This window comes from Trametes versicolor, assembly GCF_000271585.1.
Source record: "Trametes versicolor FP-101664 SS1 unplaced genomic scaffold TRAVEscaffold_3, whole genome shotgun sequence".
NCBI classification, from domain to species: domain Eukaryota; kingdom Fungi; phylum Basidiomycota; class Agaricomycetes; order Polyporales; family Polyporaceae; genus Trametes; species Trametes versicolor.
This window is the reverse complement of record NW_007360323.1, coordinates 569,615-595,117: the sequence shown is the minus strand read 5'-3', so window position 1 is coordinate 595,117 and position 25,503 is coordinate 569,615. Positions and strand designations below refer to the sequence as shown.

The window sequence follows — 25,503 nt, the reverse complement described above, 5'->3', positions numbered from 1 at the left end:
GTCAAGTGGTTAAATAAGTACTTCGACCTACGGTGCAATGTTATACGACTTACTTCTTGTTAATTTGCCACAACAGCAAGTTGAGGTTGAACTTCGCGAGTCCGTTGAACATTGAGAAAGAAGCGCGGTCTTCGAACTGTGCCTGCAAGAGTTCCTCCATCTTCACGTCGCAAGTGGCCATCCGGTTCGTGATGCCCAGCGTATGGTTAAAGATCTCGATGGTGAAGATACCGACGGCGTTCGAGGACATCACAATGTCCAGCTTGTCGAATTGTCGAGGTGAGTAGTTCTCGATAGAGAGCAGGATGCCCTTGTCGTAGAAACGCTGAGCGGTGTACTTGTACGACCCGAACTGCGGCATCTTGCCCGCCTTCTGCAGCTCGCGCATGTGGAAGTATTGCGGCGTGAACGGGAGCAAACGACGTTTCCTGGCGGAAGAAAATGAGTAAACAGGACGTATGGTATGGGCATGGCATGTCACTCACCCTTTCCCACGCTGCATGGTGTTCATGGCGGTCTCCACATAGTCGTGGTACTGGCGGATCTGCTCCTCGAAGTACTTCTTGCGCTCCGCTAAGTGCTTCAGCGACTCCTCTAAGCTCTCCTTCTCATGCAAACGCTGAACTCTGCGTCGGTTCTTGCTCCGAACATCACCAGCAATGGCGTTCAGGATGCCTTGGTATCCGTCCATGCGAGTGATCTTCCCCTGCTTCTCAAGCTCGAGGAGGAAGAAGATTGCGTGCGCTTTGACTTCGCGGAAGGTCATGCTACAGCATGTCTGTGTCAATCCTGACCACTTCACGATGAACATTAGCAAGCTTACGATCGAATATCCTCTAGCCGGTATGCGGAATCGGCGCCGGTAGTGGAGGGCATGCGCCGCTGGTGGCGAAGTTGGTCCCGTTCCATCTCTTCGAGGATGCCTTCCCATACTAGCTCATGCTCATCCGTGACTGGTTGCATCAAGGACTCGACGAGGTCCTTTGCAGGCTGCACACGGAGGATCGCAAGCACGGCTCTCTTCGCTTGAACCCACAGCGCTTTCTCATCTGCTCCCGGATCTAACGCCAAGGTCAGACGAGGTTGTACAGGGCGATGAGATGTAACGAACCCTTCACGCGGGCGAATCGGTTTGACAGCTGCAGTTCGAGCGCTGTGTCCCGCGCCTCGTTGAGCTCATCATTGCCTACGTTGGGCACCCCATCGAGCTCCGTTAGGATGACGCGGAGGGTGTCGTCACGAGCCGGTGCCTACAGTCGATATTAGATGCGAAGGCAGGCGCACAAGACTATTGAACACACCAGGTGGTCTAACTGTTGTGACAACAATGTGTGCATCGAGTATACCTCGTTCGGCGAAATCCAGATGGGTCTCGGCTGAATGGTGGCATCAAGGAACTCATGTGCGTGGAACTCGGTCTCGGCATCGGAGACGTCAGCGACTGCCACAATAGTCAATAAACGCAAACAAAATTATGGTCTTGGGGACATACCTTGCAGAAGCCAAGCAGTAATCTGAGCGATGCTCTTCCGAACATAGTCGTTGACGGGTATATACGCAGGGCTCTCGTCGCCAAACTCGGCGCCGCTTGTGATCTGGGCCAACATCTTCGATATCTGCGCCAGGTTCTTGCGTGAAGCAATGTCGACTGTTGTTGACACAATATCGAACGTCTCTGGTGTGCTGAACTGGATGTTAGTCGTGTCATGGCGAGGAAACGGAGGTGGGCATACATGATGGCGGGGTTGATATACCGATAGTACACCAGCCTTGCTACACACGCAGCGCATGCTTCGGGAGGAGTATCGGGGAACTTGTTCTGCAGTAACTCGGTATCAATATGACAACTGCACATGCGCAGGTTATGCATAGACTTGCCTTGACCGCATTGAGCGTTTCCCGAGCCATGTACCGCATCCCATACGGCATTCGCGACAAGGAGGTCGTGATTGCCCTGACGAACTCTTCCGTCCACCACTGCAGAACTTGCAAGTCTATTCATCAACATTAGCATGGTGAGTAGCACTAGAGGAATATAAGTTATTTACGTCGAATGTACTCCGCTCGTGTGTCTGGATCATGGAGGGCTTGATGGAACGCGATGTCTTTCGTCCTGTTGCTTGCTGCGCCGGACCTCATCTCTTCGACGTCGGTCCTGACACGGTAGATCTACATACGCTGGTTAGTGAAACGTCATGTTAACCGCGCTAAGCCAACTTACAACGCAGGGATCGGTCTCCAAGTCAAGGTCGTCAGCATTGATGACCTCACGGACGACACCTTGCAGGGTCTCGCGGATGAAGGGGGTCTGCTTGGGTCTCAAGTAGTGCACTGCGACATTGATGAAAGAAGGGTGAGAGCGGATGATGTCCTCGACGGAGTTGGCCGCCGCTACTTCATCATGCACAGCGGTCTACGAAACGGTGAGCTAAGCGCTGCTTCCTGAAAGGGCAGGTACAAACCTGGAAGAACTTGAGCAGAAGATACTCCTCTCGAGGCGCTTGACCGTAGCCAAACAGCGTGAGGACAACACGTTCGAGCAGTTTGCGGTTCTTCTCCCAGCTGTCCATCGAAGACAACTTGGCGAACAATCGCGTGAGGTACTTGCCGTCCGTCTGGAGGACGTAGAACAGCTGCTGGTAGAGCTCGAGCTTGCGCTTCGCCGTGCGATCCAGCGTACTGGGACTAGCGAAAGGGTCTCCATGCGCAGCGAGCACCGACGCCCTAGCAGCGTGTATCGCAGCGCTATCAGTGCCCAGCCGACGCTTCGCCTTCACAAGCTCCTCGAAGTTCTTCACGTTCTGCACGACGAGCGCAATCTTGACATCCAACTCGCTCACGTCGTGCTCCAGGCCCTGGTTATCGCGGATGCGCTTCACGACCTCCTGGCGCAGGCGCTCGACCTTGATCTCCTCCTGGAAGTCCGCCTCCGAGTCGTCCAACAGATGGACGAAGTTCTTGATCGTGCCGACGGTCACGTTCGTGCCCAGCGTGAGCTGCCGGTACTGCTCGCGCGTCTCCTTCGCGCGGAAGAGCGACTGGATCTGCACGATCTTGTCCAGGTTTGAGCGGTAGTACGCCATCTTCTCGCGGAACCGTCGCCGCTGGAGCACACCACGCAGCAGTGCCTGCAGTATCGTCGCCTGCGGGTGGCTGCTCCGGATGTAGTCCCGCCACGCGAGCCACTCGAGACGGACGAGGTAGCCGCGGGCAGTCGCTTGGAAGCCAACGACGTCAGGCTCCACGAACTCGAGCTTCTTCACCTGTTCCTGATGGCGAGACCGCGCTAGAGCAGCGCGAGCCCGTGCTTGGAAGCCGCCAACCGCCATGACAACCTTTACCTCTGAGAGCGCGTGGTGCATCTCCTTGTGTTGTTGACGGGCAAGCTTGGCACGAGCAATGGCCTGAAGACCCACAAGCGCCGGGGTAGCCTTGCGCAGACTGCGAATGAGGTTCAGAAGCCGCTTCCGCGCCAGATAGGTCCTGACCGCGGCCTGGATGCGCACGACCACGTCCGTCACGTCTTCCAGCTTCGCAAGCTGCGTCCGGACTCGCCGGCGAATCAACACGCCTCGGACTTGTGCCTGCAATCCGACTACCCCGGACGCTGCACGCGCAAGAGCCGCGCGCTGACGAGCGATGTGCGCGCGCTCGAGGGCACCACGCATGTGAGCCTGCAGGGCGACGATGTTGCCCATGACCACAGGCCGCGCGAACTCCTTCGAAATCTCCTTGTGGCTACGCTGCGCAATGCGAGCTCGCGCCATCGACTGCAGCTTCACCACGGACATCTTGCAGCTCCGGATAGCGGCCTTCAGCTTCTGGAACTTACGCCGCTGAAGGACGCCGCGGGACTGGGCCTGCACCTTCACGACAAACGGGATGGAGGAGCGGATCAGGCGGAGGTGTTGCTTCCACTGTCTACGCACGAGGATACCACGGGCGCGGGCCTGGAGGGCGGTCGCCCACGGTCCGAGGTCGGCAACTTGCTTCCTGTCTTGCTTCAATTGCTTTCGGACGAGGGCGGCGCGAGCGATGGCTTGGATTTTCGGAACGTAGCGTTCGGCCATGCGGATACGAGCTCGCTGAGTGGCCTGCGCTTTCCGGACCAGGAAAGCTCGAGCAGTTGCCTGCAGCTCGGCGATAGAGTCTTCGCATTCCAACAATAGCCGATCGCGTCCTAGCTCGTGGGTTAGTCCTCTGCGGGTTGAGCCAAAGGGCGCAAGTCGACATACTTTCATCCTCTGTTTCCGGCTCCTCCTCAGGCTCCTCGTTGATCTCTTTGGCTAGCTCCCGCCCGATATTCCCGAAGTTAGGCATGGGTACACCGGCTTCTTTCAGCCCTCTCTGCGTCTTCTGCAGCTGATCGTCTGAAAACTGCAAGTGACCAACGAGATTCCCGATTCGCCGTGCAAGACCGCGACGAGCGAGCAAGTGACTATGTTAGAGGTCAGCGATACCCCACGAACCATAAGGTCTTCTCCTACCTCAGAGCATGTATACAGTAGATGACTTTAGGCAGGTTCTTCTTCTCGTACAGATCCGTTAACTCAAAAATGAAACCCTATACAAACTTAGTGTGAAAAACTCGCGCGGAATTAGAGATGCAGTGTCACAAACCTCGGGTAGTCCGACATAGCGGACGAAAACGAAGAAGTGGTTGATGTTGTCAGAGTGCCTGAAGTCCAGCTTGGGCGCCTGCAAACGACGATCAGTTCCGCGCAGATCAAGGCACTTCCGTCCACATACATCGTAGATCCTGCGCACAGATGCTTCGCCCTGGAAGACCCTGACGAGCTTCGCGAGGATGACGCCGTTGCGAAGCTGCTCCTCCAACTCCACCACGCCGAAAGGAAGCTCCCCTCCCAAGCAGCCCTCAATCCACTCCTTGGCTTCACCAACGTGGCACAGGTATTCGTACGCCTGTATGAGGTGCCGTTGGACGTCGGCCCACAGCCCACGAGTTAGTCGGGAGGATGGTAGTGGATTGTTGCTGGGGATTGTGTCCCGCAGTAACCGCTTGCGCCGGGGTATGCCTACTACATCGTCCGCGTTCATGACGCTCGGAATCACCAACTCGCCCTTCGGCTCCTTCGGTTCTGGCGCCACCAGTTGTGGAAGGGGCTTGCGCTCGGGCGACGGCTGTCTCCACTCTTGCGTTCGAAGTGCTCTCTCCTCGCGTCGACTGAACCTTTCGGGAGACGGCGGTGGCGGTTCGTCGTTCGGAATCATGGTCCCAGGCCACTCTTCTGGCGCGTCGCCACTCGCAATGCGCTCCAGGCGACGAACGGATTGGCCGGTTCCGAGGTGGTCGAGGCCGCGCTTCTTCGCCATGAAAGAACTGCGATATTGTGATGGAAACATAGGATTCGAAGACGAGGCCGAAGATGGAGACGGTGGGACACTGGTAGAGCCAGGACGCTTGTCAGGTGAGGAAGAAGAGTCACGCGACATTCCTGCACTCGATAGTGGACGACGAGTGAGCCTGTCCGGCGATGGAATGGTTGCATCTCTGTCCCCACCGTACAGCGAAGTAGGCCTACGCCTTACAGATACTGTGGACGCGTCCGGGGAGGTCGGCACAGACGTCTGCGATGTCGTAACAGAGCGGACGGAGTTCTCCGACGAGACCGAGGAGCCGGTCGAGCTGGGATTGATACTCTCTAGCGTGTTAGAGCGTCGCAGTCTCGTGGATGGGGAATACGAAGGGAAGTCCGAGGTCTGCGTGTAAGAGCCCAGGTTGCGGATAGCAGCGATTGACGAAGATTGTAAGGGGGTAGATACAGGAAGGTGGATGCGTTGGGGCGTCGGCGTAGAGAAAGAATATGAGGTCGGAGAGTCATTCTCGTTCTCGACCGTGATACCAGTGGTGTTTGGGGAGAGCGGAGAAGCGATGATGGGTGCAGGCATTGTATGCCTCTTCGATGGAGGGCTCGGGGAGTAGTCATACTGTCCAAGATCCAGCCGCGAGGGGGACGCCTGCGGAAAAGTGAAACCATCGGTCGTTCGTGTTCGCGTCGGAGTGTCGTACGAAGGACGAGTCGGCGAGGGTGTCGGGAAATCCGATCGCGTTCTGTCGGCGAGCGGGCGACTCTCAGCAGAAACACCTTCAGCCGTCCTAGCTCGTTCCTCCCATTTCCCGCGCACTGCATTGATATCCAAGCTTCCACCGACACGATGCGTAGGAGTCCATCTTCTGGTGGCATTGGGACCGGGACTAGGAGAGCTTGGGCCGCCAGTGCTGCTACCAGTGGGAGTAGACAAGAGCGTGTTGCGCGACGCCTGAGAGCTCGTCCGAGAGAGGGTTCCGGAGCGAGAAGAAGTGCGCTCGAGCAGGGCTCTTTGGTATGCAAACTGGCCAGACTCCTGAGCAGAATTGTGCCGTACTCTAGCCGAACCGTTAGAGGAGGTGGAATCTGATCTGTCCATTTCGTGAGTGTCGTCAAGGGGGGCCTGGGGATAGCCCCAGGACGATCGAATGGTTCAGACAGAAAAAGCGAGCGTGTGGGAGGGAGTAGATCAGGTTTGGCTGCAGTCGAGCAAGCGGGAGGCGCACGGGGAGAGGAAGGAGGACAAGAGTGATCTGCCCGAGACCGACTGTGGCTGAGGCTCGCACGATGACGACGACCGCTTCAGGAACCCTTTACCCTCCTGCCTCCATCTCCCACTCAGCCACAGTTATGCTCTCTTTCATGTCTTGGCGTACGACATCTCGAACAGATACCCTCCAAGGCGCGCTTTGGACGTATCTGCAGCACAAAGAACATACTAGCAGACAGAATTCATGTTGGTTAACGTTTTGTGGCATGAATTCGAGCTTCTAAACACATACTTTACGGGCGCTTAATGCCGCCGACGGAATGAACGGTTGTCTCCCACGCACCATGGGTTCACGTCGTTCTCGCGACTTGGGGGGCGTGTATCATGTATCATGGTTATCAGGTCTCGGCGAGAGGACTCTATGTGCGAGAAATGAACGACGATCTCCACGCCGGAACGCGTGAGTGGCTAGAGTCGCGCGCGCGCGTCGCGTCGACGCGACTGCAGCCACACTTGACCATGATCAGCCATGTCTAACGCCCTCGAGTCTCTCGTATACTCCCTCGTGCCCAACGCTCGTCAAGATGAACGCCTCAAGCGACAGCTCATAGCGCACTGCGAAGAGATCTTGAGCAGGTAATGCAATACTCCCGGACAAACGCGACCCACTGGATGAGGCCGAGCATCCGGGGCTGCATTCTGGAGGAAACGTGCTCATCCCTCTGAAAGTCACATAGGCCAAGCGGCGGAAAAGGACATAGGCCACCTTGCAGACCTCATAAAACGCCATCGTTCGTACCCTCGCGGCTCCAAATCAAGCGTGCTCAATATCGACTACCCACAGTGCTGCAGACAACCTCGAGCAGTTCGAGTACGCTCCGTTTCACGAATCTGTTGTCAAGATTGTTAGACCAAGTACGTCTCAACCTCCGATGCTATACTCCCGCCCCTTACACCCCAGAAAGCCCGTATTGTCAAGAAAGCACGCCTCCCTCCAATTCCTATACACCCTCGCTGCCGCCCCCGCCCCTGCTCCCGTAACCTCATTCCTCCCTGCTCTCGCTCCACCTCCGCCTACGCGACCATCGTCGAAAGCGACTACTCCCATCGATGCAAACTCTACACATAGGCAACAGAGGGGGAAATCTAAGGCCGACCTCCTCCGAGAATACCGCCTACGGCTAGGTTCGCGCTCTGTGTACCTCCTCTGGACATAAGATTGACAGCTCGAGCTGTATAGGCCAGCCGCATATACCCGAGCATCTCATTCTTCGGGATACACTTTACCTTCTACAAGGCATCTCCGGGAAATACGTCCAATTCTCGGTAACGAAGGATGCCGAGCAGAACAAGGAGCTCATCTTCACCGAAGACCCTGTAAGCACCTAATCCGCTATATTTGTTTTTTTTCTTGACATTCGTAGAGATACCACGTGCCACCACCAACGCGAGCCCTCATCCACCGGCTCGCTGAGGTGGGCCACCTGTATCAACGCGTAGATGCATTCGTGCGCGAACGCGAAGGGAAAGTCGGGGTGGGCATGATCGAGCAGAGCCTGTGTCACCACCTCCAGTCCCAACTCACGGAGTACTACAGACTGATCGCAGTCCTGGAGTCACAGATGTCCGCCGTGTCGAAGCAGGACGAGAACGCGAACGAGGGAGAGCACACGCGGGAAGAGACTGGGTTAACACTCAAGCGCTTGGATGTGTGGATTGAGGACTGGCGACTACGAATGCGGATGATGAGCGTATGTGTGGAAGGTGCCAGAGGTAGTATCTCACATCCATCGGGATTCATGGGATAGGGGACTGACACAAAACACACAGACGCACAGGGAGGGGCCCTCGTCAATCTTATACACGGCTACGCAGAGAATGGAGATCCCTTCATTCGCAAATTCACCAACCAGCTACTGGAGGAGGTAACACCGCTGTTCGAGCAATCTATAGGATTTAAAGCTCAATGTCGTCCCACAGGTATCTAAGCCCTTCTTTGCGACCCTCCACAAGTGGCTGTTCTCCGGAGAGCTCTACGACCCATTTTCAGAGTTCTTCGTTGCGGTCGATCCGGAGCTCGCCCATTTGCAATACATGCAACCCTCCCTGCAGGGAGTTGGTCAGCTAGCCACTGACGGTGGGTTTGGCGGGGGCGATATGGAGGATACTTCGGAGGAGCATGCAGGCGGGCTACAACTCTGGGAACGGAAGTACCAGTTCCAGAAGGACATGTTGCCCGCCTTTGTGGGAGAGACCTTTGGCCGGAAGGTCAGTTCACAGGTCTGGCCCGTCAGGGTCGACATTGACGGCGTTGTAGATCTTCTCTACAGGCAAGAGTTTGAACTTCATCCGATACAGCTGTCATGACAGCGATTGGGTCGCGACCCGGGAACGACTCAGCAACACCGGTGGCAGTGAGTGTCACATCCATTGAACAGGACACGTTTATTGACACAGTGCGCGCTATAGCGCTCAAATACAGTGACATCGTCGGCCTCGAGAGGAGTATAGATGTCGCGTACCAGATTGCCAGTCAACGGCTATTCGACGTGTTCTTTGACAAGTATCGCCTGTTGGACCATCTATTGGCGCTCAAGCACTATCTGCTTCTGGGATACGGCGATTTCGCAGACCAGCTGATGGACACTCTTGGGTACGGTCTCCTGCGTTCAACATTCAACCTTTGGCTGATAGTATTGTGTCCTCAGTCCAAGTCTGTCCCGCCCCGCAAACACTCTCTATCGACACAACTTGACCGCCACACTCGAATCCGCACTTCGCTCCTCGAATGCGCAGAACGACCCCTCCGACGTGCTCCGGCGGCTCGACGCGCGCATGCTCGAGTATTCACACGGCGAGATCGGTTGGGACGTCTTCACGCTCGAGTACAAGGTTGACGCGCCGATCGACACCGTGCTCGACCCGACGGCGATGATGAAATACCTCAAGCTCTTCAACCACCTCTGGCGTGTCAAGCGCATCGGGGGCACGCTCAGCACGGGCTGGATGCGCATCGCGGGCGGCGCGAAGACCTTCTTGCGCGTCCCAGGTAAGTGTTCGTTCACAGCACCTTCAGCGTCGTGCGTGCGCTGACTAGGGCGCCGCGTTCGCAGAACTCGAGTACGACTGGCACCAGATCCGGCTCGTGATGGCGGAGATGATCCACTTCATGCGCCAAATGGAGGCGTACTGCAACCTGGAGGTGATCGAGTGCTCGTGGACGGAGCTGATCGCGTTCGTCGAGAAGAAGGAGGGCGACCTGGACGCGCTCATCGAGACGCACCGCGCGTACCTGGACCGCATGGTCAAGAAGGTGCTCCTGCTCAGCCCGAAGGCGGGCCGGGAGGAGAACCTGCTGAACCAGGTTCGGGACGTGTTCACGATGATCTTGAACTTCCGCGAGGCAACGGTGAGTCCGCACGCTGGGTAAAGTGAGATGGGTGGGATGCTAATGTCGTGCAGGATGATCTCTACAATTATTGTCTATCTGAGTCAGCTCGACGTGATGCAGAGAAAGACGCTACCAGGGTAAGCAACATCACCCTGCATACTCTATGATCCGCTAATGAGTGCACCGTCCAGGGGGTGCACACGCGCATCGAGACCGCAGAAGACCGCAGATATACCATCGAGTCCCTCCCAGGCATCCTCTCCCGTGTCCGTGAATATGGCGCAGCGTTCTCCGAGCGCGTCCAGGCGATCGTGCAAGCGCTCGCCGCGCACCCCGACCTCGACTGCCGTTTCTTGGGTATCCGGCTCTCTTTCAGCGACTTTTACAAGACGAGGAAGGAACAACAGCTACGTGCTTGATTGTACAATACTGTACACTACAGTGATCACATATGTTGTAACATGGTACAGATAGTGGTATGCATAACGGTACGTGGCGGACGGTCGTGAATCATGAGGATATCTTAGGCTCCCGGTACAGTCGCAGCAGAAGGGAGCTGCAGACTACTGACACAGACCTGTGAAAGAGTGTCAGATCAACTGTAGGGATTTATGACGCCGGAATACTCACGATAGCGCCATAGCCAGGGAAGCCCATACAGGTGCAAGTCGCGCATGCCCAGCGGGGTACACCACACCAGCGGCGATAGGTAAAGCAATGAGGTTGTATATAGAGGCCCAGAACTGATCACCAAGGTAAGTTCAGTTGTCTATCACGATGCAAAGGGAACGGCTCACGAAGTTAAACTTGACGCGGTTGAACACTGTCCGAGACAGGTCGGACAGCGTCAACAGGCTTCGCAGGTTAGACGACACGAGGATGAACGACGCGCTAGAGATTGCTACGTCGCTGCCAGAGCCGATGGCGATCCCAACATCCGCAGCTGTCAAAGCCGGGGCGTCGTTGATACCATCGCCAACCATGGCTACTATGCAGCGTTCGTTGAGCCTCCGGCGACCAAAGAGGCGCGCTAGGCCCGTCTGAGGTCTCTTCATGCCGACCTGCTGGAGCCATTGAATCTTCTCAGCCTGAAGGGTAGTCAGCATCAGGGACGCGCTCAGACATTTGAACATGGGACTGACCTTTTGATGCGGGAGCACCTCTGCGATAACGTTGGTCTCGGGAATACCGACCGACCTCGCGACCGCCTTCGCAGTCATCGCATTGTCCCCAGAGATCATCCACGTCCCGATCCCTTGACCCTGCAGCCGCGCGAGCACCTCCTTCGCCTCAGGCCTAATGGGATCCGCGACCGCGAACGCAGCAACGACCGCGAAATGTAGCGATGCGGCGCTACTCTCCGAGCGGGCAGCAAGCAGCACGACGCTCTTCCCCTCGGACTTCCACGAGTGGAGCAGCTTGGAAAGCCGCCCGTCGACCTCGCAGTGGTGGACCTCCATCCACGCCTCGTTCCCGATGATCGCCGTGTAGTTTAGCGCGGAGAAAGTCGCCGTCAACCCGCGTCCGGGTGTCTCTTCGACCTCGGACGCCGTCTGCGCAGGCGCGCCCTTCTCTTCGCAATACCCGCGGATGGCGCCCGCTAGGGGGTGCGAGCTCGCGGACTCGATCTCGGCAGCGATCCCAAGGATGACCTTGCTGGAGAGGCCAGCGGCGTTGTCGGCGATGATGTCCACATCGGTGACTTTAGGGTCGCCGCCCTCGGTGAGCGTGCCGGTCTTGTCGAAGACGAAGACGTCGAGCTGAGCGGCTTCCTGGAAAGCCTCTCCGCCCCCGCGCGCGAGGATGCCGTATTTCGCCGCGAGACCGGATCCAACGAGCAGGGCCGTGGGGGCGGCGAGGCCGATACCGCACGGGCACGCAACGACGAAGACGGCGATGGCGAACTCGAGAGACCACACCGCTGTTGCTATCGGTAAGTGCATGGACAATAGGCAGACGCAAATCAGACTCACCGTATCCGCCGACTTCGATGTCGAGGTAGTCCGGCGGGAGCGCGCCGCCCAGACCAAGGCCGAGCCATACGACCCAGGTGATGATCGCGAGCAGCGTCACGACGGGGACGAAGTACCCAGTAATGATATCTGCGACTCGCTCGATAGGTGCGCGGCGCGTCTGCCCTTCGCGAACTACCTTTACGACGTGGTCCAGCCTGGTAAGTCGGATTGTTAGTCAGGTCCTCTGACGTTGGCTGGGAGCAACTTACATGGTCTGGCCGCCGATCTCGTCGACGCGCACGTCAACGACACCCGCCTTGTTGATCGTGCCCAAGAACACCTTGTCCCCGGCCATCTTCTTGACCAGCCTTGACTCGCCCGTTAACGAGCTCTCATCAAAGGCGCCGCCCTCTCCCGCGACGACCGTCCCGTCCGCCGGCGGACTCGCACCATTCATCACGCGCACGATGTCGCCTACCTCCAGCAGCTCCGCATCGACGCGCTCAACCTTCGTGCCGGGCTTCGACGCGAAGTTGTGCTCCTCTGCAGAGGCGTCACCTTTTTCCGGGTCGTCGATGTGTGTGCCTGCGGCCGTCTGGCCGGACGTCGATCGCGAGAGTGCGATGGCACTATCGGGACGCAAGGGAGCGGGCACGAGGACGAGCGCGGTGGTTGGGCGCAGCTTTCCCAGGGCGGTGATTGCGTCGGCGGTCCGGCCTTTGCTAAACGCTTCGAGGAAGCGGCCTGGAACGCAATCAGCTGCGTCAGTTTTATTCATCTCTCCGCATTACGCTACGTACCTGCAAGGAGGAACATCGTCAAGAGGACGACCGAGTCGAAGTACGTCGTGGTATCTCCTTGACCGGAAGCTGAACGCGTCTGAGTGGCTGACAAGGCCAGCAGCGCAATGGACGCAAAGTACGCCACGGACACCCCAGTGGACACCAGTAGGTTCATACTCCCGAACCTCACAAACCGCTTCCACACGGGTACGCGGCTCCCTTTGCGCCAGAGCGCGTAGATCTCCCGGAGGCTCCGACGGTGGTACGTGCCCGCGCTGTAGAACATCACCGGCGTGGCGAGGAAGAAGAGTGCCCATTCCGCGCGGGACGTGTTCCCCGTCCACATGGGCTCTTCGAACCACATGCGGGTGGGGTCGCTCGACGGTACGAGGCTCATGTAGACGATCCCGATGATGAAAGTCGGAATGGCGACGACGACTGAGAAGAGAAGGCGCTGGAGGAGGCTCTTCTGCTCGCGGCGCTGCATGTAGCGCGCGCGGTCTTCGAGGGAAGGAGGCCGATGGATAGAGGCCGAAAATGGAGTGGCAGGCTCGCCGGCACCCTCGATCGCGTGGATGATGGAACGAATCGTAAGATTCGGAGGGGAAGGTGTGTAGGACAAGGTCATTATGGGGTCGATGTGCGAGGTGAGTGGCTTCGACACCGTAACATCGTTGCCGAAAGCCTTCAGGGCAGCCATAATTTTCCCTGGACAGTGGCTGAACCAACGTGGTCAGATAAATCGCAGGTCACACAACGGCCACACTTACACGCAGAACATCCCGTCGACGCGTAAGGACACAGTCCGAGGACCTGCATCTTCGACCTCGGGCGCATGCAATGGCCGGAGGCCGACGAGTTCGGCCTCGTATCCGGCGTCATTAACGGCTTCAATCAGCTGTGGCGCGATATCCTTGTCCTGTACAACTGCGGTCGCAGACTTCCCCAGGAGATTTACGGCCACGTCGGACACACCGGGGATGTCGGAAAGGATCCTCGTTATGGTGTTGGAACAGGATGCGCAAGTCATCCCGTCTATGGAGAGATCAACCCACTGGGGTCCATCGGCCTTTGTCTGTGGTACGGGGCTGTGAACGGGCTTGCGAACCGGCTCCACGCTCACTACCTCCGCCTCGTAGCCGATGTCCTCAATGGCAGATACAACGGTAGGCACGATCTCGGGGTGGGACACGACGAGCGTGGCTGAATTTCCCAGCAGGTTGATAGAGACCTCGGATACGCCTGACAGCTCTGCGAGAGCTTCGTTGATGGTGTTCGAGCACGATGCACAGGTCATTCCGCCGACGGACAGAGACACCCGAGAAGGTACCGCTGCCGCAGAAGGCGCATGCCCCGTTTCGGAGCCAGGAGGCGCGTCGCCCGTTTCGGAGGCAGCAGGTGCGTCGTCCGCAGTGAGCTTCTCGTCTGAAGAGGCCTGGTACATATAGCATGCGGTCAGTACATCCCCTAGGCCTGGTATTTCCGCCGAGCTAATTTAGGACGCACTTTGGCCAACGCGGTTTCCCCGGCCACAGGTTCTTGCGCCGCACGTTCGGACCGACACTGGTCGCAGTTGTCGAAATGCTTCATCCGGTTCGAGGTCGGGAAAGCGGACAGTCGGGCGAGACTGCCCGACCACGAGAGCGGGGGGTACGACGAGCTCTTATCTGTGGGGGTTGATAGGACGTCGTAGCCTGCGGTGTCGAGGGCGGACTTGATATCTTCAAGGCTGAGCGTGCGGGGGTGCTTGACGGTGACGGACTGGGTGACTATGGACACGTCGACGACGGAGGGGGCGGGGGATAGCGCGGCCAACGCGTCCTGGATGGTCTTCACGCAGCTGAGGGTGCGAACGCATTAGGTGAGTAGAGGGGATAGTAGAAGGAGTGTCGGACCTTCCGCAGTGCATGTTCGAGACGAAGACGGTGGTCGTGGTCTCACTGGACTCTGAATCCATGTCGGAGAGGTGGGGGAGGCGGAGGGGGCGAAGGTGACGAGAGGACACGCCCCGGCGGTCTGATATAGTGGGCGCCATTATGTGCGAAGCGGTGAGAAATTGTGAGGGAAATTTGAGGAGGACAGATTGTCGGGGAAAGCAGCATGGGGGGGCTCTAAGTAGGCGTCGAGTTCTCCTTTCTTGGTCATCGCGCGGTCCACAAAATGCCTCAGGTACGGTAGACGCCCGCTTAAGAGCGCACTCGTCATTGACTCGCACAAGTCCCTCACGCCGGCAGCGCCCGTGATTATGGCACAGCGATTCTCCATCGATCTAGATCTGTCCGTCCAAAAAAGTCAATGGATTGTGGCTGATCGACCTCCTCCTGCTCCTTGCACACGACCACGTCCTCCGCCGCGTCCAGCTCTCCTCCTCCCTCTGCGGGGTGACGCCGCACCGCGTCTCTCTGCCTCGACTCCCTTTCTAGCTTCCCGCCCAAATCTACATGAACGAACACCAGATCCGCCGCTGGGAGAGCAGCATCCCCATGAGTTCCCTCGTCCACTCTCCCGAGCGTTCCCCCCGCTCCGCCTCTGCTGCCAGGTCCGCCACGCCCTCCCCAAATGGCTCCCACTCCGACTTGTCCGCCATCACGGACCAGGTCCGGCCTCCCACTATCCTGGGCATCTGCGCTATGGACATAAAGGCCCGTTCGAAGGCCATGCGCGAGATCCTCACAAGATTGGTAGAGCGATCGAACGGGACCATCGAAGTCAAGGTCTTCGGTGACAAGGTCATCCTAGACGAAGGTACGGCGTATAGAGCCGAGTATCGTAATGCGTGGCCTCACCTGTTCTGGTTATTAGACGTCGAGAACTGGCCTCGGTGCGATGTCCTCATTTCGTTCTTTTCCACCGACTTTCCCCTGGACAAGGCAATATCGTACGTCAAACTACGGCGTCCGTTTTGCATCAACGACCTCGCCCCGCAAGCCTTGCTCTGGGACCGCCGTCTTGTCGGAGCAGTCCTTGACCACCTAAAGGTTCCGACCCCGCGTCGCCTAGAAGTTTCTCGCGATGGCGGCCCGAAAGTGGACGAGGAGTTGCGCGACATCATGAAGAAGAAGATCGGTCTTGCGTTGGGCGGTTTCCAGGTCACCCCCGAGGTGACCATGAGCGACGACGGCAACGCGATCATCATAGACGGGCAGGTCATGGAGAAGCCTTTCGTGGAAAAGCCCGTTAGCGGCGAGGATCATAACGTGTACATCTACTTCCGCGGAGGTGGAGGCCGTCGCCTTTTCCGTAAGGTGAGTGTGAATTAACTCTAGCGTCACACAATCGCACCCGACTGTGTCTGATTAACTCTGGTCGGCAGGTCGGCAACAAGTCGAGCGAACTAGATCCGCAACTTAACTTTCCTCGCACCGACGGTTCGTACATCTACGAGAAGTTCGTGGACGTCGACAACTCCGAAGACATCAAGGTATACACTGTCGGCAAGGACTACACACACGCCGAGACGCGCAAGTCGCCATTCGTAGACGGCGTTGTGCGGCGCAACACAGAGGGCAAGGAGATTCGGTAAGTCTGTGTGCGCACGGAAATTCAATAGAGGGGCTTATGACGTTATATAGCTTCATCACGCACCTGAGTGAGGAAGAGAAGACGTGGGCTTCTCGCATCAGTGACGGCTTTGGTCAGATGGTCTGCGGCTTCGACATGCTGCGCTGCGATAACGGCAGGACAAGCCAGGTCATTGACGTCAACGGATGGAGTTTCGTGAAGGGTAATGACACATACTACGGTGAGCAGTTTCCTTTACGAAAGAGACATTTTTGCCCAAAACTTGTGCCACAGACAAAACCGCCGAGATACTCGCATCTTTGTGCGTAAGAGTCGCTGCCTCCCCGGAGCGTGCCCTTCCTGCCGCGGAAGCGACGATCGAAGAGCCCACCTGGCTGCTCAAGGCCAACGTGACCGTCTTCCGCCATGCGGACCGTACGCCCAAGCAGAAGCTCAAATTCAACTTCCCGATCGGCGAGCATTGGACGCAGCCGTTCGTCACGCTGCTCAATGGCGAGCGCGAGGAGATTATCCTGCGCGAACGGGCACAGCTCAACCTCATCGCCACTGCTGTCGAGGAGGCCAAGGGCCTCGGCGCGGATGGCGAGGACCTCGTGAAACTGACGCAGCTGAACAACGCGTTGTTCAGCAAGATCGACCTTCCTGGCACGAAGGCGCAGCTCAAGCCGGTGTACTCGAAGAAGTCGGCTGGTCAAGTTCGCAAGCTGACGAAGTTAACGCTCGTTTTCAAATGGGGCGGCGAGGTATGGCACCACGTTTTCTGCTTTTCGGCCGGCTTACTGATGCTTCGTGTAGTTTACTCATTCTGCACGATACCAATCGCGCGACTTGGGAGAGAACATGAAGAAGGACATCTCTATAATGAGTAAGTGTACGCGTTTCAGACAATATTACTGCTTATTCAGCACCTACAGACAAGGACATCCTGAAGAACGTTAGGGTATGCATCGTCTTTTCCCGATGTCGGTCGGGGTTGCTAAACATACTTTTAGATCTACACCTCATCCGAGCGCCGCGTCGTGGCCTCTGCCGAGATATTCGCTGCGGCCCTCTTCGACAACACCACATCCGGGACCGGCCCGAGCTCATTATCCGCGAACAGCGGCGCGCCGTCGTCGCGTTCTTCCCAAGATGGCGGCCATCCCTCCGGCAGCCAGTTCAGTACGCGCCGCGAGAATTCTATGCCCGCAGTCCGGCCGCCGAAGCTCATCGTTCGCAAAGACCTGCTTGACGACTCGAACGCGGCTAAGGACTTGATGGACGACGTGAAGAAGCGGCTCAAGATATTGTTGCGCCCGGGCGAGCCGGAAAAGCGACCGGAGCTGACGTGGCCGAAGAGCATGAAGAAGGAGCCAGTGGAGGTCGTCAAGGAAGTGATTGAACTCCTAAGCAAGTTTCGCGACATCATGCGGCGCAATTGGGAGACGGAGGACGTGGACCGCATTCAGGAGCGCTGGTGCTGCGGTGACGAGCCCTGGCTATTCCGCGAGCGCTGGGAGAAGCTCTTCGAGGACTTTTGCGACGTCAAGCAGGAAAAGTTCGACCCGTCACGGGTGTCGGAGCTGTACGACACGATCAAGTACTGTGCGTTGCACCACCGCACGTTCTTGTTCTCGATCTTCAGCGAGCACGGCGAGGGTGTCGAGCAGCAGGGCCAGGACCGCCGCCTGCACGAGCTGTATGGCCGTGCGAAGGCGCTCTTCGACCTCGTCGCGCCGCAGGAGTACGGCATCGAGCCCGAAGAGAAGTGCGTACCCGCTCTACTGCCGACGCGTACCTACTGCTGACAGTAACCAGGGAGGAAATCGGCGTGCTGACCTCACTGCCGCTTCTGCGCAACGTTGTGGGCGACCTCGAGCGGGCGCGGAACAACGAGGAGTGCGGGCTCACGCTCTACTTCACGAAGGAGAGCCACATCCACACGCTCGTGAACCTTGTCCTGCTCTCCGGCGTGCCTATCGCGAATCGGCGCATCCCGGAGCTCGACTACTGCGTGAGTAGCGCTACGTTCCTATATTTTCCCCGCTGACCGCCGATATTGCTCTTCTGCGTGCGAACCACTACAGGCGCACATAACGTGAGTGCACATGTGTGACGTCATGGCATGTATGTGGCTGACTGACCATTCGCATAGGTTCGAGCTGTACGAGCGTAACCATGGGCGCGGCAAGTCGGACAAGGAGTACTCGATCAAGCTCTCGCTCAGCGAAGGCGCACACTCGTCCAACGTGCTCGACTCCGCGCTCGACGCGCGCCACTCGCTCAACGTGCAGCCGCGCAGGAAGCTCACGCAGCACCTACCCTACAGCCTCGTCATCGAACGGCTTTCCAAGCACTTCGGGCGTGTCTCGGACGTGCGTACACTCTCCTACCGGTATATACGTACGTGTCGAGCTGACATTGTCGGAATGTAGGACGATGACACAGGCCCGGACACCCCGTACGAGACGATCGACGCGCTGCAGGCCCCGGTAGCGTCCACCGCACCGCTAGACGATCCCTGACTCGGGGCCGCGGACGACCGGCAGTCCGCTGCGACGCCGTCGTTCGTCCTGCCGCCTCCCGGGCTCGAGGCCACGCCGGCGCAGGCGTCGGCCCCGGTTCCGATCCTCGCAAGCCACTCCATAGACCCGCGGTGCGCCGGGATGCGCTGGTGCATCCCTGCGATGTCCTGTAAATCGCCTGCGCACAGCCATGCGGCTCGGTAGAGAGCCCAAAGACGACAGTATACCTCGTATCATTATACCCCCGTATAGTGCCTTCGAGCTCACCATACACGCGCTTACATGACCTAGCAAACATCAGTGACGGGCTAGGCCCCGAGAGTAGATATGCGTAGAGTAGAACGTACAATATCTAATGCTAGTATACCACGGCGGTGCTTCGGATGGATGCGTGGTTGCCTGCTCTTACATTCGCGCTCATAAAACTTGAACGGACCGATCGAGGTTCAGTTCTGGAATTTCATCTGGGACTACAGTCAGCGCGTTACTGACCTTTCAAAAGGAGCTGCACGTCAAATTGACATGTATAACAGCTGCACTGCTTAGCCCCGGGCTCGTCCCCGTTCGCGGCGAACTTTAATCTTGCGAGGGACAGAGAGATCGGCTGAGGATCAAGTTCCAACCACCTATCTGACATGCCTCCCAGGCAAAACACAACGCCCACAGCCGAGTCCAACGAGTGCGTATACAGATGTGCCGTACATCTGCGGGACCCACACAGGTCAGCAAGCGCACACCCAGCGGAGAAATCGACGCACACAAAACGGGTATCTACCTCCACACTCCCCAACATTCAAATATTCACGCCTCGGGCACGACGTCCTCCCAGTCGTGCAGGCCGAGCTTTGCGCGGAGGGAGGCGAGCTGCTCGGCGCGGAGCTCGCGGAACTGCATGCTGTGCGTGCCCTTGCCGGCCATGGACGGGTGGTCTCGGTCGAAGAGGGCGGACGCGGACTGGGAGAGCATGGAGGACTGCGTCGCGAGCGCGGCGAAGGAGGATGTGGTGTCGTGGTATCTGCGGAGGGTGGGCGTAAGTTATGGCCAACGGGTGCGGGGGTGGGGTTTGCGGTGTGTAAGTGTACGATCGCCGGGGGAATGGTGGACGGGCGAAAGTCAGAGCGACGTTGGTTACTCACAGCCTGTATGCCTCCTTGTTGAAGCAGTCCGAGTCCTTGATGTCGTCAAGCGCGTGCTTCTTGAACGCGGCCTTCACCCAGTGCAGCACGTCGAAGACATGGTGCTCCTTCGGCCTCCACGGGCGGAAGCGTGGCGCGAGGTTGAACGTGCCGTCCTGCTGCGAGATGAGCGGGTGGAAGACGTCGGTGAGGAACTGCACGGTCGGCGGGCGCTCCGGGTAGTCAGGCGGGAATGTGAGCCTGAACTTTAAGATGGAGTCGGTGTAGTATCCTGCGGGCCTAGAGCGTGAGCAGACAGACAGATAGATGGCTCTGGGCACGGCACAGCACGCACCCTGATGGACGAAGAAGACAGCGTCCCAGACCATGAGGTTGTCGGGGGACGGGGTTACATACATGCCTAATGGGCAGTGTCCGGTGTGGCGCAGGGAGGCATATTCGAGCGAGACGGCAGTGCGCGTGAGTGCAGGGCTTGGGTCGGTGTTTAGAAGTGTTCCATTGGAGAGCGTACGCGTCTTCTGTTTATTTGGCCTGTTCTTTGTGGGCGAGGAGAGGTCGAGGGAGGGCGAGGGGACGAGGGAGGAGAGCATCCTGGCTGCCATTCTGCTACTGCGCGATGCACTGGCGTTAGCAGCAGCCAGTGTGGCATCAGGCGCCCACAACGCAGTCGCGGAAGCGGGCGTCTATCATCCGAATATAGGCATCGGAGCCAGGGAGCCAATCGGAAGGGGCAGATGATCGCTCGGCATGCAGGGGCGGGAGGCGGCGAGAGTGGTGGACGACGGTCTAGGCGTGGGTGGGAAGGGGAGCACGGGATGTGGACGCTGCTGAGCAACGCGAGCAGCGCTTGCAATTACGCGCAGGCTGGCTCCGGTGCGCGCGGTGCTTGTCCCTCCCGAGCCCTCATTTCGCCGCCTCCGGTCCTCTCCGCCATCCGCCCCGGACGTTCCGCTGCCCGACCCAGCCTTCGAACTCTCCCTCCAGGCCCTATATATCCTCTCACCGCTCCGCCTCGTTCCTCCACTCATCTCCTCTGCACCCACTCCCGTCTGCGAGTGTCCAGCAACCCCGAGACTCCCCTGCAACCACTAGTCTGCTAGAGACCTCACGGAATAGACATTAGACTTTCCTGCCACTCAGAAGCATGAAGGTACGTTAACTCGGCTATGTTTGCTTCCACGCAGCTCATCGATTGTTCTCCAGTTCGCCACCGAGGAAGAGCTCGCCGGCCACCACGCCGCGACTGTCCGCGGCGCCATCGAGGGCGTGCTCGGCGGCCTCGTCCTCTCCCTCCCCGCCTCCTTCTACATGCAGCGCAACTGGCGCTACTACCGCGCCCTTCCCCCGCACCTCAAGGCGCTCGGCGTCATCTTCGTCGTCGCCCCGTGCTACGCCATCCAGGCCGAGCGCCGCGGCGTCGAGTTCGACAAGTCCACCTGGACGGGCGCCGGCAAGGCCGAGCTCGACCGCGAGGAGCGCGTCGAGCAGAGCCGCTGGGAGACGATGGACGCGCGGACGAAGATAAAGGAGTGGGCGCTGCGCAACCAGTACAAAATCATCGTTGGGTCGTGGGCGGCGTCCATGGCCGTCGCTGGGGTGATCGTCATGCGCGATCGGTACGTACTCTTTGCACACTTCGCACTATGCATGGGTAGGGGCTGACCGGTACCCTTCTACAGTTACCAGAGCACCCCGCAAAAGGTCGTGCAGGCGCGTATGTGGGCGCAGGGCCTCACGATCGGCGTCCTCATCGCCGCCGGCGTGCTCACGCAGAGCTCGCGCCAGGCGTCGCACGACAACCGCTCCGTCGACCACTCGTGGGCGAACATCCTCGCCGAGCAGGAGAAGGAGGAGCGCGAGAACGCCCAGTTCCGCGAGCTTGCGCGCACGCAGGCACCCGCACCCGCGCCCTCGACATAATCGTACCCCGGGCCGCGATTGGATTCCTTTTGGGCACGACATGACGACTGTATCATCTACGCATACCACCACCTCCTCCCACGCTCCCTATTGCATACATGTATCTTAGTACACTCCTAGTCGGGCCGACGTGGGATCCCTTCATATTTACTCTGAACTTATGGACACTTTGTTGTTCGCATTCATCAGACGTCTGAACACCCGCGAGGAAACATGGTGATAATTAAAGGGTTTTCACATTCTTTGAAACGCAAGGCCTGCGACATGCTTCAGTAGGCGAACTCGCTCAGTTTTTGACAAACTGGTGAATCTCATTGGCCATTCCCACAGCTTTGCAACGCCTTTCAGTGTGCGTTTTGTTGCGCTACCTGCAAAATTTGGAATGCTCACTGCATCCAGGCAGTATCATTGGCCTTACCATGACCTCATAAGCAGGCGCGATTGGACCGAGCTAGCGGCGTCTAGATCTGCGAAGCAGCTCAGGGCCCGCCGTGAATCGCTCTTCTCCCGAGGCCGCTCCTTCAAGTGGCTGTGTCAGGGTTCTGAGATGTGCTCGATTCGGCATGGCGTTGAGTAGTATCGTAGTTCGCGTCCTATCGCAAGGCTAACCCAGAGCAGGCCCCCGACGTCGCGGCAACCGCAGCACCTCAATGTCAGTCAAATCAGACGTCCAGGAGCTCGCACGGCGACGAAGAACAAAGACAGTCGTGATATGGAAAACATTCTATAAGGGCTCTATCTAGCCCGCACACAGTACTGTTCTATGATACAGCATCGTTGGTCCGAGTCGCACGTCTTCGGCGTACTATCGTATCTCTCCATCGTAAGTCATGTCGCACATCCGCATGCACATATTCCAGCCAAAAGCCTTTTGTAAGTATCGTGTCGTGTCCGGCACGTCGGCGCACTCCGAGTCATCCGAGTCATAAGAAGAAGAAACAAAGAAAGCGATCACGCCATACCCTAGCGGCAGACGGTGATCACATCCGGAACTGCTCCGCGCTGAGCAGCACCGTGGGCGTGCCGCGCATCGTCGCGATAGGCCCGGTGAACGGCTGCGAGAGCGCGGAGCGCACGGAGTTGACGAGCCCGTCGGGGCCAGAGACTGCGGAGCAAAAAGCGACATCAGCACTACCGAACACCTCGCCAAGAAAAGTACTGCAGGGACCGACCATCTACCGCGACCGCGCCCTCGGACACGGTGATCTCCTCCTCGAGGATGCGCCGCATGTCCGGGCGGCCGTCCTTGCGCGCGATGCCCGGGCGGTGGAACGCGAACACGCCATCGACGGCGGTCGTGGGGGTGTTCGCCCCCGACGCGAAGTACGCGGGCGCGGGCTTCGTGGGCGTCGACGCGCCCGACGCGTCCGCCTTCTCGTTCTCGTCGCTGGACGTGTTGGAGCGGGTGCGTGTGGGCGTCGCGGAGGCGGAGGCGGTGAGGATCGTGTCCTTCTCGACGTCGAAGGCCTTCTCGAGCTGCGGGAGCGCGGCGAGGGCAGGGTCCTTGCGCGCGCCGCCGGTGAGGTAGATGTCGACGAGGAGGGAGACGGAGGAGGGGACGAGGGCGACGACTTTGGCGATGTCGGCGGCGACCCAGTTGTACTCGACTGTAAATTGTGGTTGGATGAATAATAGTGCGTTGGTACGTTGAGTGGGACTCACCCTCGGTGCGGACGGCCCATACGAAGACGACGCGTTTCGCACGAGCGTTCGACGCGTGTATGTCCCTAGATTGCGGGGTGAGTTTCGGAAAAAGGCCAGACCGAGACAGACGTACTTGAACAGCTGGTGCATGCGTGCAACAGTATATGTAACACCTGTGCCGCCCGCGATAAAGATACACGTCGTGAACGCGCGGATATCCTCGGGGTGGCCATACGGCCCGTCGAAGAGCGCATTCAGCTCGCACGACCCCGTAGGCATCGCGCGGTTCATGAGCATGCGCGTCTGACCGCCCATCGCGCGGATGATGAACAGCATCTCCGCCTCGTCGCCGCCCTCCTCCTTCTCATATATGTTGCCGATCGTGAAGGGGTGCGACTCGATGCCGAGCCCGGGGAACGCAAGGAAGACGTGCTGGCCGGCCTTCCAGCCGCCGGGGATGCGGCGCTTGAGGGTGACGCGGAGGCCGTCCGAGCCGATGTCCTCGATGAGCGCCTTGCGGTTCTTCGGGCGCAGGATGAGGTTGAAGAGGACGTAGCGCGAGCCGCGGAAGAGGCGGTCGAAGCCCCAGATGACGTAGCAGGGCCAGATGTAGTACGCGCACTCCATGGGGATGCAGTGGATGTGCATCGTTATGATGAACGTCCTGCCAGTATGGATTAGGACATGGACGAGAGGAAAAGAGAGGCTAGGGCTGCTCACAGGATGAGTACAACGTGAGATGAATAGAAGATCTCGTAATAGGCGTGGCGGATCTGCTTGATGCCGAAGATGGTGGTCACGGTCTGTGCGACGGCTCCGACCATGCCGGCCACTTTCCAACCTTCGTCCATGAGAAGCTCGGGTCTGGTTGTGATGTCAGGAGGCCGTAGAAATTGATAGCACTCTTACTCACGATCGGTAGTACTCGCCGACGAAGTGAAGCCATGTCAGGACGAAGATGCATCGGGAGACAACGCGATGCATCAAAATGAGCTGCCCGGCATGTTAGCGGTGGAAACGGCCACGAACGACTATAAGCGGCTACCTTCTCATGCCCCAGTCCTGTGAGCCCTGTATGATTGATTGAGACGAGTGAATGAACAAACGGTCAACATCAGCTTACAAGTGACAGGGTTGTTCTTCAGCGCGAGGAAAACGGCCAATGGCATCTGCGCAGCGCCGAGCAGACCGGCCTTAGCACCCCAGTAATTTGGTAGGAGGTGGACGGCGGGCTTCTCAGAATCGGCTGTCATGATTGTTAGGCGCGAACGACGTCGTCGAGCGAGTTGGCTTACTGGGGGCGTACGTGAAGGCCAGGCATCCAGTTAGGTACATCATACTGAGGGCAAACTCGACCAGGGTCATCTCGACATAAGGGATACGCAGCCGGAAGCCCCAGATACGAGACGCCGACAAAATGGCATGCGGAAGACGGCGGATTGAGAGTCGACCGGAGGGCCGCGGGGACGCAGGAATGTCCTTCTTCCAGCGGACCTGATATCGGCGGTACGTCGCCCATGCAATGAAACCAATGTTGATGACGGTCGCCAGACCCATCAGCGCAAAGACGCCCCAGTACGCATTCTCGGGGATTGGCTATAAAGCATAGATGAGTAGCTATTTGCAAAGAGGATGGGATGCGTGACCTACGTCCTTATGGCGGATGTAGACGTAGGTTTCTACCACACCATCCTCGGTGTACGTGTACGTGGTCAGTGGACGCAAGAGAGGCGTGGCCGTGAAGGACGGTATGGCAGCTACGACATCGGCTAGGCTGCTCGAAGAGGCATGAGGCGTAGCCTGAGGAACGGCGAAGTTGCTCATGTCGGGGCGTATTGGCGTCGGGGAGGGGGCGGCGTGCACAGAACCACGGCCACAACGCCGTCCATATTTGTACGCATTTCGCAGGCACCCCGCTGTATATTCGCCGGGAGAAAAATAATGGGAAGAGTCGCGGACGTCGAGGCGGGGGCGGTGGAGCTTCCGGAGGATCGAACCGCATGAACTTGTCGTCGGCGCTTGATCGGGATCACCCTCGTTTTATCTGATAAGATGAGCGTCCCATCAATGCGCGCGACAGACTTCCAAAAGGAAGGCGCTCTAGTTCGC

General features: G+C 58.4%; 8 protein-coding genes across 8 annotated transcripts; 3 read left to right on the top strand and 5 right to left on the bottom strand.

Moving 5' to 3' along the window:
• Positions 1 to 49: 49 nt before the first annotated feature.
• TRAVEDRAFT_116967 (uncharacterized protein) lies at positions 50 to 5,334 on the bottom strand (the record flags this gene model as incomplete). The annotated part of the gene is made up of 15 exons (XM_008037158.1): positions 50 to 428; positions 486 to 767; positions 824 to 1,061; positions 1,112 to 1,250; positions 1,302 to 1,441; positions 1,493 to 1,683; positions 1,734 to 1,828; positions 1,885 to 1,994; positions 2,049 to 2,169; positions 2,222 to 2,413; positions 2,463 to 4,180; positions 4,236 to 4,438; positions 4,488 to 4,564; positions 4,621 to 4,698; positions 4,750 to 5,334. The coding sequence occupies 15 exons, from the start codon at positions 5,332 to 5,334 to the stop codon at positions 50 to 52; spliced, it is 4,548 nt and encodes a 1,515-aa protein (XP_008035349.1).
• Positions 5,335 to 7,063: 1,729 nt separating this feature from the next.
• TRAVEDRAFT_162421 (gamma-tubulin complex DGRIP91/SPC98 component) lies at positions 7,064 to 10,350 on the top strand (the record flags this gene model as incomplete). The annotated part of the gene is made up of 14 exons (XM_008037157.1): positions 7,064 to 7,176; positions 7,270 to 7,331; positions 7,385 to 7,455; positions 7,506 to 7,725; positions 7,781 to 7,917; positions 7,965 to 8,313; positions 8,371 to 8,465; positions 8,521 to 8,808; positions 8,858 to 8,954; positions 9,010 to 9,193; positions 9,249 to 9,589; positions 9,654 to 9,949; positions 10,003 to 10,068; positions 10,123 to 10,350. Exons 1-14 carry the CDS (start codon positions 7,070 to 7,072, stop codon positions 10,348 to 10,350), a joined length of 2,541 nt encoding a protein of 846 aa, XP_008035348.1. The 5' UTR covers positions 7,064 to 7,069.
• On the bottom strand, positions 10,332 to 13,965 carry TRAVEDRAFT_142995 (heavy metal translocatin; the record flags this gene model as incomplete). The annotated part of the gene is made up of 8 exons (XM_008037156.1): positions 10,332 to 10,508; positions 10,562 to 10,674; positions 10,729 to 11,019; positions 11,074 to 11,852; positions 11,905 to 12,101; positions 12,156 to 12,630; positions 12,687 to 13,387; positions 13,439 to 13,965. 8 exons carry the CDS (start codon positions 13,963 to 13,965, stop codon positions 10,442 to 10,444), a joined length of 3,150 nt encoding a protein of 1,049 aa, XP_008035347.1. The 3' UTR covers positions 10,332 to 10,441.
• A 265-nt stretch (positions 13,966 to 14,230) lies between these two features.
• TRAVEDRAFT_162417 (uncharacterized protein) lies at positions 14,231 to 14,686 on the bottom strand (the record flags this gene model as incomplete). The annotated part of the gene is made up of 2 exons (XM_008037155.1): positions 14,564 to 14,686; positions 14,231 to 14,508 (listed from the first exon to the last, which is right to left on the bottom strand). Coding segments are annotated over exons 1-2 (339 nt in total), but the record flags the coding sequence as incomplete, so codon positions are not given.
• A 612-nt stretch (positions 14,687 to 15,298) lies between these two features.
• TRAVEDRAFT_162413 (inositol polyphosphate kinase VIP1) lies at positions 15,299 to 18,914 on the top strand (the record flags this gene model as incomplete). Its single annotated transcript, XM_008037154.1, has 12 exons — positions 15,299 to 15,413; positions 15,471 to 15,913; positions 15,982 to 16,187; positions 16,241 to 16,410; positions 16,464 to 16,933; positions 16,986 to 17,055; positions 17,105 to 17,130; positions 17,183 to 17,937; positions 17,988 to 18,183; positions 18,257 to 18,267; positions 18,325 to 18,544; positions 18,605 to 18,914. 12 exons carry the CDS (start codon positions 15,299 to 15,301, stop codon positions 18,692 to 18,694), a joined length of 2,772 nt encoding a protein of 923 aa, XP_008035345.1. The 3' UTR covers positions 18,695 to 18,914.
• Positions 18,915 to 19,360: 446 nt separating this feature from the next.
• On the bottom strand, positions 19,361 to 20,420 carry TRAVEDRAFT_162412 (UBC-like protein; the record flags this gene model as incomplete). Its single annotated transcript, XM_008037153.1, has 4 exons — positions 19,361 to 19,398; positions 19,453 to 19,709; positions 19,831 to 20,101; positions 20,165 to 20,420. 3 exons carry the CDS (start codon positions 20,418 to 20,420, stop codon positions 19,496 to 19,498), a joined length of 741 nt encoding a protein of 246 aa, XP_008035344.1. The 3' UTR covers positions 19,361 to 19,398; positions 19,453 to 19,495.
• A 446-nt stretch (positions 20,421 to 20,866) lies between these two features.
• TRAVEDRAFT_162407 (uncharacterized protein) lies at positions 20,867 to 21,975 on the top strand. Its single transcript, XM_008037152.1, has 3 exons — positions 20,867 to 20,980; positions 21,034 to 21,446; positions 21,510 to 21,975. The coding sequence occupies exons 1-3, from the start codon at positions 20,975 to 20,977 to the stop codon at positions 21,748 to 21,750; spliced, it is 660 nt and encodes a 219-aa protein (XP_008035343.1). The 5' UTR covers positions 20,867 to 20,974; the 3' UTR covers positions 21,751 to 21,975.
• Positions 21,976 to 22,464: 489 nt separating this feature from the next.
• Positions 22,465 to 25,353, bottom strand: TRAVEDRAFT_69708 (uncharacterized protein). Its single transcript, XM_008037151.1, has 10 exons — positions 25,045 to 25,353; positions 24,690 to 24,990; positions 24,518 to 24,640; positions 24,440 to 24,465; positions 24,308 to 24,387; positions 24,115 to 24,258; positions 23,528 to 24,058; positions 23,413 to 23,477; positions 22,923 to 23,357; positions 22,465 to 22,855 (listed from the first exon to the last, which is right to left on the bottom strand). The coding sequence occupies exons 1-10, from the start codon at positions 25,216 to 25,218 to the stop codon at positions 22,731 to 22,733; spliced, it is 2,004 nt and encodes a 667-aa protein (XP_008035342.1). The 5' UTR covers positions 25,219 to 25,353; the 3' UTR covers positions 22,465 to 22,730.
• Positions 25,354 to 25,503: the final 150 nt, after the last annotated feature.

Excerpts from the sequence above, each read along its gene's own strand:
- TRAVEDRAFT_162407 (XM_008037152.1), top strand. Across the intron at positions 21,447-21,509 it reads GTGATCGTCATGCGCGATCG|TTACCAGAGCACCCCGCAAA; the intron begins GTACGTACTCTT and ends ACCCTTCTACAG.
- TRAVEDRAFT_69708 (XM_008037151.1), bottom strand. The coding sequence starts at position 25,218 with ATGAGCAACTTCGCCGTTCCTCAGGCTACGCCTCATGCCTCTTCGAGC. Across the intron at positions 24,259-24,307 it reads GTCGGCGAGTACTACCGATC|ACCCGAGCTTCTCATGGACG; the intron begins GTGAGTAAGAGT and ends CATCACAACCAG. Across the intron at positions 24,059-24,114 it reads TCTCACGTTGTACTCATCCT|GACGTTCATCATAACGATGC; the intron begins GTGAGCAGCCCT and ends CCATACTGGCAG.